Here is an 11,902-nt window from a genome sequence, read left to right as displayed (position 1 = left end):
CGTCAACAATCACATACAGGTAATCCTCGACTTTTGTTTGTCGAAGATGTTTTGACTTACGTAGATACGCACTAAGATCGAAAAAAAATCAAAGAATTATTATTTTTACTTCCCCGTAATGCGCAGTTACTGAGAATATATCATGTGTTAGTATGGGTGACCGAGCGATGGTCCCAACCCGACACGTTGTCGGTTTATCAAACGAAATTTTTTTAGTCTTCAATTGTTTCTCTCGTCGAAATAAATCAATTAATTAAATCATTTCAGAGGTAAATTTTATTGGATAATGTCTTCAATTGTTTCTCTCGTCGAAATAAATCAAATAATTAAATCCATCTCAGAGGTAAAATTTATCGGATAATGTGTGATTATTAATTTTATTTCGACGAAAGAAAAAAAAAACCCTTTGACAAATCACCGACATTTTTTTTGTTAAATATTTCATCGACGGCGAAACACAGTAGTGTATCGTGACGACTTATAAGAAACAATAACAAGGTTTTTTTCGCTCGTAATTATAATATTTCTCTGGTTGTAATGCATATCGTCGTAATTCAAAACATTGTTGTAATTCAAAACATCAACGATGATCTAATTTTAGCTCAATCTCGCTCGTTAGCTTAATTTTGATATTTAATTTCAATTTTTATTTCGATATTTTGTACGCTACTGGTTTTAAAAGTTGGCCCAAAATCGTCGTTGGTTTGGTGCGTACGGACCATAATGAAAACGGGGAATTCTCTTTCGGAAGAAATGATACATCGCAGTAGTTTTAAAAATTAAGTTATGACTCATTCCTTTGGGATTCGTCAGCAGTCGCACGACGGTAATAAACTCATACGGTCGTTACTGTTTGTTACATAACTGTTCGTTATTGTTTTAGGATGTTTATTTTCTCAATTTCGTGTTGATTAGTGCTCAAATTTTTATTTATAAGAACATTTATAATGTGTGATAAAGAAACAGGATAATGACTGATAAAGAAAATCTTGTTAAAAAAAAGAGAAAGGTAAAGTGATAAAACAATATGATAGTGGTAAAAAAGTGATGGACTTGGCAAATAATTTGAAATTGTCACATTCAACGGTCTCCACTATTTTAAAAGATAAAGAAAAAATTCGTATTAAAGTGGCCTGGTTGACCGATTTTAGTGTGTGACCAGTTTTCACGTGACCAGTTTTAGGGTGTGACCAGTTTTCGCGTGACCAGTTTTAGTGTGACGGGTGATCACTTGTGACCGATCTAGAGCGACCAGTTGTCCTGTGACCGGTTCACATTTGACTAGTAATCACCGAACCGATTTATTTCCAGCAAATGTCAATTTTTTTGATAGGGCAACACTACTTAAACTGTCAGTTTGACATTCAACGATGCAATCCGCGTGGGAAGGTCTCTCGGAACTTCCGGTTGAACCGTCCACCAGACGTGAACTTTGCCAACGTTGTCGGTAATAATACATCCAATTTTTTACATAAATCAACTTTTTTCATATTTGGAACCTCTCTCACTTTTTCATATTTGGAACCCCTCTATTCTTTAGATATATTTTTCAAAATCCTTTTTTTTGTATAAACTCACCAATTAACATTAACAGAATTGCCTTTATTTAATCGATATACATTGTTTAGATTTTGAATTCTATTTTGATCAATTTAGACGACCCGGAACTGTCTGCTGGTGCAGCAAACTACCCCAGGAACGACTGGAGCCAAACTGTCGTCTCGTAATCCTCCAGCATCCAGCCGAAGAAAGACGTCGTCTACGCACCGCTCCGATGCTATCTCTAGCTCTCATAGAGGACAAATGCACTATATATAAAGGAAAGAAGTTTCCGACGAACGACCACACCGGATTGCATGACATATTAACATCTCCCAATACCCTCCTACTGTATCCTAGCAAGTCTTCGGTCGATATAAAGACGATAGATACCGTCAAACAGACAGACTCTCCGTATAATATAGTTTTAATCGACGGTACTTGGCCTCAAGCCAAGGCTATGTATGCGTCCAGTCCACTTTTGCACAAACTGCGACAGGTGAAACTGATCGGTACTGTTGTTAGTCATTACGTTATAAGAACGCAGCCAACTGAAGGCTGCCTGAGCACACTGGAGACTGCTGCCGAAGCTCTAGCCTATCTCGAAGACGATTCATACTTCCGGGAGAAGTTATTAGAGCCGTTGCACGCTCTGTGCGATTTCCAATTGCAAAACGGCGCTGTGACTCATCAGTCGAAAGAATTTAGAATAAAAAATAACACATATCCGAAATCGATCGGTAAACGGTTGTCTAGGCTATTGAGAACTACCGAACCTAAAGACGAAATAGACGTTAGTAAAATAACTGATGCGACTTATATAGATGAACAATGTTAATTTAGGAATATTTTTATAGGCAAAATTTTGTACTGTTATTTTATATAAAAGATATTGAATATATGTATATATATTAAAAATGGCACATTTTCGTATAAAATGCATTCTAATAAATTATGAACAAGTTTCATATCTAACGAACATAATGATGTTTTATTGACTAATTCCAATTAAGAAAAATAACTACATATTCGAGTAGAAAACAGAACGGAGAGTGAAAAAAATTATATGTCTCGAGAGTGGGGCTGTCTTGAGGGCATTTATCCGATCATCATCCAAACAATAAACGCGTCAGACTAGCCTCATCAACCGCAGATGCTAGACTCTGCTGCATATCCTTTAAAAGGACATACAAATGGCATATTCGACACTCTTGAGCGAGCCCCTGTCCCGTGAAGATCTCCCGAGTCCGATTAATAAATGTTGTGTAGTGCTGCTGGTCAGACTTGGATATTTGTGACTCCAGGTCGTTCGTTTCCTATCAGAGTTTGCCATTTTTTCTGATTTCATTGTCGAAACGGTTCCCTATTAAATTGGCTAAAAACCTTCTTACCTTCTATGTCACCACTATTTGAATATAATTAATGTACAATTCATAGATGTCTCATTAATTTCGAGTTTTCAGTGTTTCGTAATTCAGCGACTTGTGTAATAAAAATGCTGCATTGTTTGTAATTGGCCAGGAAGGCGCATTGGTGTTTACCTTTTAGGAATTTAGCACATTGCGTACTATCCAGTATTGATATCAATACACGCGCATACTTCCCCGTCACACAGATGCCTGCACCCCTCTGGAATGCACTTCTAATCAAGCAGAACAACCCTAGACAAGAACAACTGTACACGACCACGTGTACAACTGAAATAGATGCACTGGCGAATCAGAACTAACGCCAGTGAGCTTTGGGTGCTCGTCCATGTTCTACTCCGTGAGGCAACTACATTACATATTTAAGCCTGCTTTAAAGGTCAAGGAATATGACCGTTAAAGCTCTTAACATGAGGCCACCGCCCCCCCAACGAATACAATCTAAGAGACCATTCATCATAGGTTGTTCATGAATATCGCACAAGAACAACCGCACTCACTGTTCTAATAAAAAAAACCATACTGTACATTACATATATACTTCGCCGTACATACAAATTCAAATGTATTAAGGTGTGTTCATACCTAGTCAGCACGTACCGACTTCAGCAGGTATCCGGCCGTACGAAAAGTATTCTTTGGTACATTTTGTATGGGTATATTCATACCAACCGTAACGTTTACGCTACGGCAGGCTTACAGCAGTACCTGACATTTGTTCATACCTTACAGCAACATCCGTCAACGTATCGCATCCGTGTTTTTGGCCATCGTGGAAGTATACACGCGAATTACGTGCTATGAGTCAGCCGCTTTGCTGTTTTGGACCAATTATCGATAGTGACAGTTGACAGCTGTTCGACATGGTTTTGGTGCAAATATTTAAAAAAATTTAAATTTTTTACGGAAATATTAAAAAAAATTTTGTCCATCATCCACAAGCTCCTTATACAGTGTCCAAAACTCTCCTTCGGTTTTTCTATTTTTGAACATGGGATGCACATCAAAACGCCTCCGTGTTTTTTTATTGCCTTCTTGAGCTTCTTCTTCCAACAACAACGCGATTATACATAATTTTTCGTTCGATAAACGCCGAAACATTTTTGCTGACTTGTATTCTGACGCGTAGCTACGAATGCACGTGTATGCATTCATATTGTAAGTACTCGACAATACGACGTAAGCAATATTGCGCCGTATCGTCATGGCCTCTAATGTATAAGTAAGCCGATTTTGCCTTGCACTTGGCCAAAGTGCTGTGAACGTGACGTGACCGCGACGTGTAGGTAGATATGAATAGAAATGTAATAAAATGACATATTTGAAATGAAGTCGTGCAGTGCTGAAGCCGTGCAGTGCTGTTAAGTATTGTAGGCGGGGTAGGTATGTGTTGACCGTATCCCAGCCTAACGAAACACTGTTGCGCTTGTTTTAATAAAGTTTTATTGTTAGCCTAATTATTGTACAAAGGTATTATATTTGGGCAAAAGTATGTCGTTCAGCGGTCTCTGGATATGGTAGAGTGTCGCTGGCTCGGCATTCGGCTATGTTCAGAAGGTCTCTGGATGCGGCAGTGTGTTGCTGGCTCGGCGTTCGGCTATGTTCAGAAGGTCTCTGGATGCGGCAGTGTGTTGCTGGCTCGTTGTTCGGCTATGTTCGGAAGGTCTCTGGATACGGCAGTGTGTTGCTGGCTCGTTTGTTCGGCTATGTTCGGAAGGTCTCTGGATACGGCAGTGTGTTGCTGGCTCGTTCGGCTGGTTGATCTTCCAAGTCCGCGTAGTGTAGTGGTGGCAAGTCAGGAGCTGGATGTCGACTGGTCTGCTGCTGTGTGTCGATGCTTGCTGCTGTGGGTCGACTGGTCTGCTGTTGTGTGTCGACGCTTGCTGCTGTGGGTCGACTGGCGTTGTTTGGGTTGTACCTCCTTTTATAGTGTTTCTGGTATCGCCTGACCCGTGGTGGTGGTTGTTGATGCGTAAGCGAGGAATGTGCTTTTGTCGATGGGGTAGAATTTTCTGGAACGATTGGCACCGTTCCGCTCGATGTAGTTTAATGGCTGCGGTGTGCTTCGACCGTTTTGGTTCCGCTCGACTGGTAGGGGCGTTCCGCTTGAGTTTAGTTCAATGGCTGCAGGTGTGCTTCGACTGGTTTTGTTCCGCTCGAGTGGGAGGGGTGGAACTTTATCGAAGGTTTTGGCACCGTTCCGCTTGAGTTTAGTATAATGGCTGCAGGTGTGCTTCGACTGGTTTTGGGAATGTATTCTGCGTCGCAGTAAATGTTTTGATGAATGTGACGAGATTCCCACAGTATGAACAGACCTTTAATCGAGCAATAAAGATGTTCTTACAAACAAACACCACATGTGTTTCGTTAGGCCGGTATACGGTCAACATACCTTCCCTGCCTACAACCTATTAGGTCTTCCTGATATATATGTAAAAGAAAAATTATAATATCAAAGTATGAACAGGAAATGTCGGGTACTGCTGTAAGCCTGCCGTGGCGTAAACGTGACGGTTGAAATGAACATACCCATACAAAATGTACCAAAGAATACTTTTCGTACGGCCGGATACCTGCTGAAGTCTGCTGAGGTATGAACAGACCTTTATAAAGGTAGAAATTGAGTCAATAAATAAAATGTAGAGAGGTCGGGCATGGACGTGTATAAGAGTGTTACGGGCTTGCATCAGTCGACCGGTGCAGCTGTCAATGTCAGTGTCAGTTGGTGCCGAGGGACGATCGGCAAGATGTGCTCCGGGGGTGGCGCTGTCGAATGTAGCCGTCATGCGCGCTACTTCATGCACTTCCTCACCGCTCTGCCGGCTGCGTTGGCTGCTCACGACACCACCAGGTTTCGTGCTTCTTCGTCTCATCGCAACCCCCCATCACTTCCACACCACCCACACCCCCACCCCCACCCCACCTCACCTCCTCGCCCACTGTCCTTAACCTCGTTCAATCTTACACTCACTTTCCCATGCCGATACTCTTTCTGCACCTCTCTCTATCTCTCTCTCTCTCTCTCTCTGTTCGACTGTCGATCGTGTCGCGGGAAAGGGATAGCTATATCCTTTGTCATTTCATTCATAATTTTTGTAAAAGTTTTATATTGCTCTTATGTATGGAAGTCGTTTTGCCAGTGATCTTTCACACATTAGTAGTAATTGAGTTTGCTTTTAATACCTAAACAGATTGATTCATAAAGTTGTATACGTGAACATGTTTTTTCCTTAAAGTGGGTTGGATCTTTTTTGCAAAATTTTGCACATTCATAAAAGCCTTTCAAAAGAAGATTCGATTATGTTGTACACATTCTTTATTTAACCGAATGAAATGCATATTTGCAAATACAGCTAAACTCGGTTACATATATTACGACTATTTACAATTATTGCAAATCATTTCCTCGTATCATAATATCAATGAGTCAAATCTATACATTTTTTTCTTCAAATAAATTCATATTTAATTATTGCTTGTATAGACGACGAATTTTTAAATAAATAATTTTATTTTAGACCATTTGTATGATATTGTAACGTATACTAAACAGAGCCGCCGAGTAACTGCGATCGAATTAAGACGGGTAGACGTCCTGAGAGACCGTGAGACCGGTGTAAGTGGTTTTAGGGATTAGCGACAAGCTAAGTGCATGAAAGCTAAACAATGATTGCACTTCTCATACCGTGGGAATACATATCCGAATACGTGACTATACAGTAGGTAAACAGATTAGACGTCCTGAGAGATCTACCCTTATAAGGCGGTACGTAGGCGATATCAGGTCATTCTGGACTTAACACTGGCAATACGTGTAACTCCTTAATCATCAATAAATGCTGTGAAACGACTGTTGGCTTTTGACTTGGATCCTCCACCCACCCTTACGCAACACTGGTGTCAGAAGTGGGATCATTGTTTAGCTTTCATGCACTTAGCTTGTCGCTAATCCCTAAAACCACTTACACCGGTCTCACGGTCTCTCAGGACGTCTACCCGTCTTAATTCGATCGCAGTTACTCGTCGGCTCTGTTTAGTATACGTTACAATATCATATACTGAGTTTGTTATATAACAAATCGATTTTGGCTATTTCTTCATACATAATAGCCGAAATGCATATGTAAATGATTCCGAAGATTCAAATATATGTGATGAGACGGTATAGAAATCCGCATCGAATTCATAAAATGTTTTAATCATATCACGAACTACCATTTCCGTTTAGCGGATATTTGTATATCCTTATCAGCGCAATCTTTGACGATGGAAGTTTATCAGTTTCATATAAAAATACCCATATATACATACATATATGTGCCTGTTTATGTTATTATAATGATAAAAACTTTTTTTGTGACTATCGATATATTATATTATATCATCATCCACTGCTGGATGAAGGCCTCTCCAACACGCTTCCACTCGTCTCTGTTTTGCGCAACTCTCATCTATCTCACCCCACACATCTTCCCTGCGGTCTTCCTTTTACCCTTTTGCAATCTCTCGGGTACCATTCAAGCACTTCTTTTGTCCACCTTTCGTCCATTGCCATTTCAATCTCTTTACTCTATCCACTATGTCCACTACCATTGTCATACTTCTCACCCACATGTTCCGCTTCCTGTCTTTCCTCGTTATGCCGAGTATACTGCGTTGTATATTTCTTTGAGTGCATTGGAGTTTTTGTAACATCTTGGCGTTCTATTTCCAAGTTTCACATACATACGTCATCACTGGCAAAAGGCATTGATTAAAGATCTTTTTCTTCAGTCAGAGTGGCATTTTTGATTTAAAAACAACATTCATACGTCCAAATCAGCTCTCTTTATCTCTTCATCTTTACTACCGGACATGTCAATTATTTGACCTAAATATAAACAATTATTTGACCTAAATATAAACAATTATTTACTAATTCTACTGGTTTATCATCTAATGAGATGCTATCAGGTATGCAATAACTATTGAACATTAGTTTGGTCTTATCTACATACGTTAATTTTTAATCCTACTTTCCCTGTCCAGCCGTGTTAGTCTTATGTATATCCTGTGTATGAGTAATGATTAATAATTTATGAATTCCAGGTTATCCATAGCTTATTTCGCAGTATCGGGACTCGATGTTTTGAATTCCCTTCACAGTCTGTCGAATCAAATGACCAAGGATTTGATCGAATGGATCTATAGCTTACAAATAATACCTGAAAACGAAGGTACGTCAGTTTATATGCATATTAATGTATCACATTCTCAAACTTTAATGTACAAAACGTTACGATACGATTCTTTCAGACGACGACATGACAGTGTGCGGATTCCAAGGTTCGACGACTTTAAATATAGAATTAGACGAATGCAATAAGTATTATAGGTGTGGTCATCTCGCGATGACTTACACGGGTCTGTGTTGTCTCATAATTCTCGGCGATGATTTGTCGAGAGTCCACAAGAAGGCCGTGATGGCCGGTTAGTATTGCCGTTCTTCTTTTAACGTTGCTGTGTGAAGTTTTTGTTTGATTCATTTTGTTGTTTTAGGTGTAAAGTGTTTGCAGCAACCTGAAGGGAATTTTTCAGCGACTCTCTCCGGAACTGAGGCCGATATGAGATTTCTGTATTGCGCTGCTTGTATATGTTATATATTAGACGATTGGTCGGGCTTCGACGTAGAAAAGGCTACGAAATACATAATCGATAGTATTGTTAGTATTATTATAATTAAATATTATGATTTGAGTTTTGATATTTAAACACACTGAGTGGTATGGGACGTCATGTGTCTTTGGCTTCCCACTGTGACCGTAGACAGTGGATGTTCCCCAAACCGAATTCGAGTATATTTGTAGGTGCAGAATGCATATGTTTGGGAAGTCACATGCGTATATCCATATGCACTTCTTCAAATATGGGATTCACTGTTATCGATCACTGTCAAGCAAGGATAAATAAAATGATAAAATACCACCGAAAACACTCTAGGGGGGGATTTTTGGGACTTTGTAACATGTATATGAGCTAGGGGTGCTGCGTTTTTTTTCGAATGATCAAGTCTCGTTAAATAAACTCTCCGTTTCTATACTTGTCTCGTCGGCTTATCATAGAAATCTGTCCAGAAACATTTTCCAATATCTCTATTATGTTACCACTTTCATATCTCAATTTTTAATTCAATATTTATTAAATGCAAATTAATTATTATAAATTAAATTATTATCCTAAAATTTTTAATTTAGAGGTTTTGGTTTCAACCAGCAGAATAGACTGGTGGTTAGCATATAATGCTTTGAACAGAGTGGTCACGGGTTCAAATCCCGCTGGTTTCTGCTGACCAGACCTCGGATTTGTGACTCCAGGTCGATCGTTTCCTATCAGTTTATTTGATTTTCATTGAAACGGTTCCAACAAATTGGCAAACTTACCCATTTTCTCGCAAAATCTCGAGTTTTAAGCAATCTCGAATTTCGTTGAATTGTATAAAACGCTGCAAATTTACAAATTTGACCATAAATGTCTCCGTGGATATTAATTGATATGTATTTATGTACTTTGTATAATACTAATAATATCTGTATCAAATATAAAATGTTTCTGGCCAAGAAGGCGCATTGGGGTTACCTATTAGGCCTTCCTGGTATTAATTAAAATAAAAAAAATGCTGCAAATGTACAAATTTGACCATAGATGTCTCTGTGGGTGTTAATTGATATGTATTTATTTTGTATGATACAAATGTACAACGTATCTATCCAGGATGGCGCATTGGGGTAGATTAAAAATAAATATTATAGTAAATAAATAAATATTAATCTATACCAGTATATTATTAAATATTATACTGGTATAGATTAAAAATAAATATTTATTACATACATAGGCATGTACATAGTTGTAATAAACATAAAATTATTAATCATATTCAGAATTGATGACAAATTACATATTATCAATTATAGAAAGGAAGAGTTTATTTAACGAGAATTGGTGAAACCGGGCCCACCAGTTTAAAAGTATCTAGAAAATAACATGTACCACGTCCCACTTTGTGTGTTTTCGCCCTTACTTGTTTGTATATGAACATTGTAAATGCCTTTTCAGGGTTATGATTACGGAATTGCTCAAGGTCCGGAACTGGAGTCGCACGGCGGTACAACGTTCTGTGCGATCGCTACTCTGAGTCTCACCGATCAGCTCGACAAGCTGTCTCCGCAGCAGGTCGAAGGCATCAAGCGATGGCTGGTCAACAGGCAGGTGGACGGCTTCCAGGGTCGGCCGAACAAACCCGTCGACACGTGCTACAGCTTCTGGATCGGAGCCACGTTGAAAATCTTGGGCGTGCTCGAACTGACGGACTACAACGAGAACCGCAGGTACATTCTGGACACCCAGGATATGATCGTGGGGGGATTTTCGAAATGGCCGCAGACCGGCTCGGATCCGCTGCACACGTACCTCGGCTTAGGGGGACTCAGCCTGATCGGGGAGAAGCACCTGAACCAGGTGATGCCCAGTTTGAACATAACGACCAGAGCGTTCGACAGTCTCAAGGAGTTGCATCAGAAGTGGAGGGGCAAGTAGTCATCGTTGGGTTACCGTTACTTTCGCGTGCTGTGTATGCCAAATCTATCGAAATTTAATTTAAGTATATTATTATTTTTGATGCATATATTTTCGTTTTGAATGCTCATTTGAGTTCCTATTTAGGTTTTCGTTTTTTTTTTTTTTTTTTTGCCTCGTTCGGTTTGTCGTAGTCGGTTTCAGGTGCTGGTTTTAAGGTCACAATATCAGTATGGTGAGTGGAATATTTTCCAATTTAATCATATATTCATCTTTACTCTTACTAGTCAAATATATTGTAGCGTGGACGTGTAGAGGAGTTTCCGAGATTGGAGTGAAAGTTTGTTGTTCTTGATCCACCAGCTCCGAATGAAACATGGACCAAATCCGTCTATCATTTATACCCATCGTGCACTTTCCACCCAGAGAGATCATTGGTCATTATCTTATTGGTTAAGACTTAAGATCTTTCGATTTTCGATCTTTGCCTTCCGATATTTGCGTTTTCCGGCATTTCACATTCCGGCCCGTCACGGAGACCGGGCTCATTTATATGCTGAGGACTTTTTGGCAGTGGTTGATGAGCGCCACTCACCTGATCTCTACAATACAATATATATTTTGTAATGTATGTAGTTCCAGTCTAAATATATGTTTTTTTTTTTTTTTTTGGAATTAGTAGTCCTTCAACTTGTAATATATAAATGTATCTGAACTTTTTAAAAATTCTGCTTTTTTTTCATTTTTATGGCAACAATGTTTAAAAAGAACCATGGGAATGGATCAGTGATCAATTCCGAGTACAAATGAGTCAAAATCTGAAGGTCGATTTGACCTTGAATGATTTAAATGTCTGGTAAGGGTGATTAGTTTGAGAATTGTCTGGTTTTTTTGCCATTTTCGAATGATGTATATATGTAGGGTTGGAATTGAACGAAAGGCTGATGTATGGGCTATGGCTGAGAAAGGGTATGTTACGGCTGATTGTGAGAAGGGGATGAAAAGGGGCAGAGATATAACGGTTAGTCGCAGTTGGACCTGTGCTCCGCGCGGTTGGTCGCTAAACCTCCGCACGTATCGTCTTAATAAACAACATGACTGAAAACGCACGTGTTTGGTCTTCATCCTAACCGTGGTCCTGAACAGCGTCATCTGTCTGGATTATCTCTACCACATATATGTACTGTGAAATCGACTACGATGTTAAATTTGATGAATACGAGCTCATCGAGTATCGGTCTTTATGTCTTTGTGTTTTTATATATGTATATGTATATTATATGTTTCTGACTGGCGACACTCAAAAGGTTAAATCAAATTGTACAATGTTTTATTTATATACCAAGTGCCATATTCTGAAAATATATCACACTTTTATATAG

At 39.2% G+C, this 11,902-nt stretch overlaps 2 protein-coding genes across 2 annotated transcripts; both read left to right on the top strand.

The window, feature by feature from the left end:
• Positions 1–1,337: 1,337 nt before the first annotated feature.
• On the top strand, positions 1,338–2,516 carry Dtwd2 (DTW domain containing 2). The gene is made up of 2 exons (XM_077434622.1): positions 1,338–1,447; positions 1,657–2,516. The coding sequence occupies exons 1-2, from the start codon at positions 1,371–1,373 to the stop codon at positions 2,375–2,377; spliced, it is 798 nt and encodes a 265-aa protein (XP_077290748.1). The 5' UTR covers positions 1,338–1,370; the 3' UTR covers positions 2,378–2,516.
• A 3,189-nt stretch (positions 2,517–5,705) lies between these two features.
• Positions 5,706–11,902, top strand: betaggt-I (geranylgeranyl transferase type-1 subunit beta). Its single transcript, XM_077434854.1, has 5 exons — positions 5,706–5,817; positions 8,055–8,182; positions 8,262–8,435; positions 8,505–8,668; positions 10,062–11,902. Exons 1-5 carry the CDS (start codon positions 5,714–5,716, stop codon positions 10,539–10,541), a joined length of 1,050 nt encoding a protein of 349 aa, XP_077290980.1. The 5' UTR covers positions 5,706–5,713; the 3' UTR covers positions 10,542–11,902.

This window comes from Arctopsyche grandis, chromosome 7 (genome assembly GCF_051622035.1).
Source record: "Arctopsyche grandis isolate Sample6627 chromosome 7, ASM5162203v2, whole genome shotgun sequence".
Taxonomy (NCBI): Eukaryota; Metazoa; Arthropoda; class Insecta; order Trichoptera; family Hydropsychidae; genus Arctopsyche; species Arctopsyche grandis.
The sequence above is the reverse complement of the archived record's forward strand: the minus strand, read 5'-3'. Positions and strand labels throughout refer to the sequence as shown.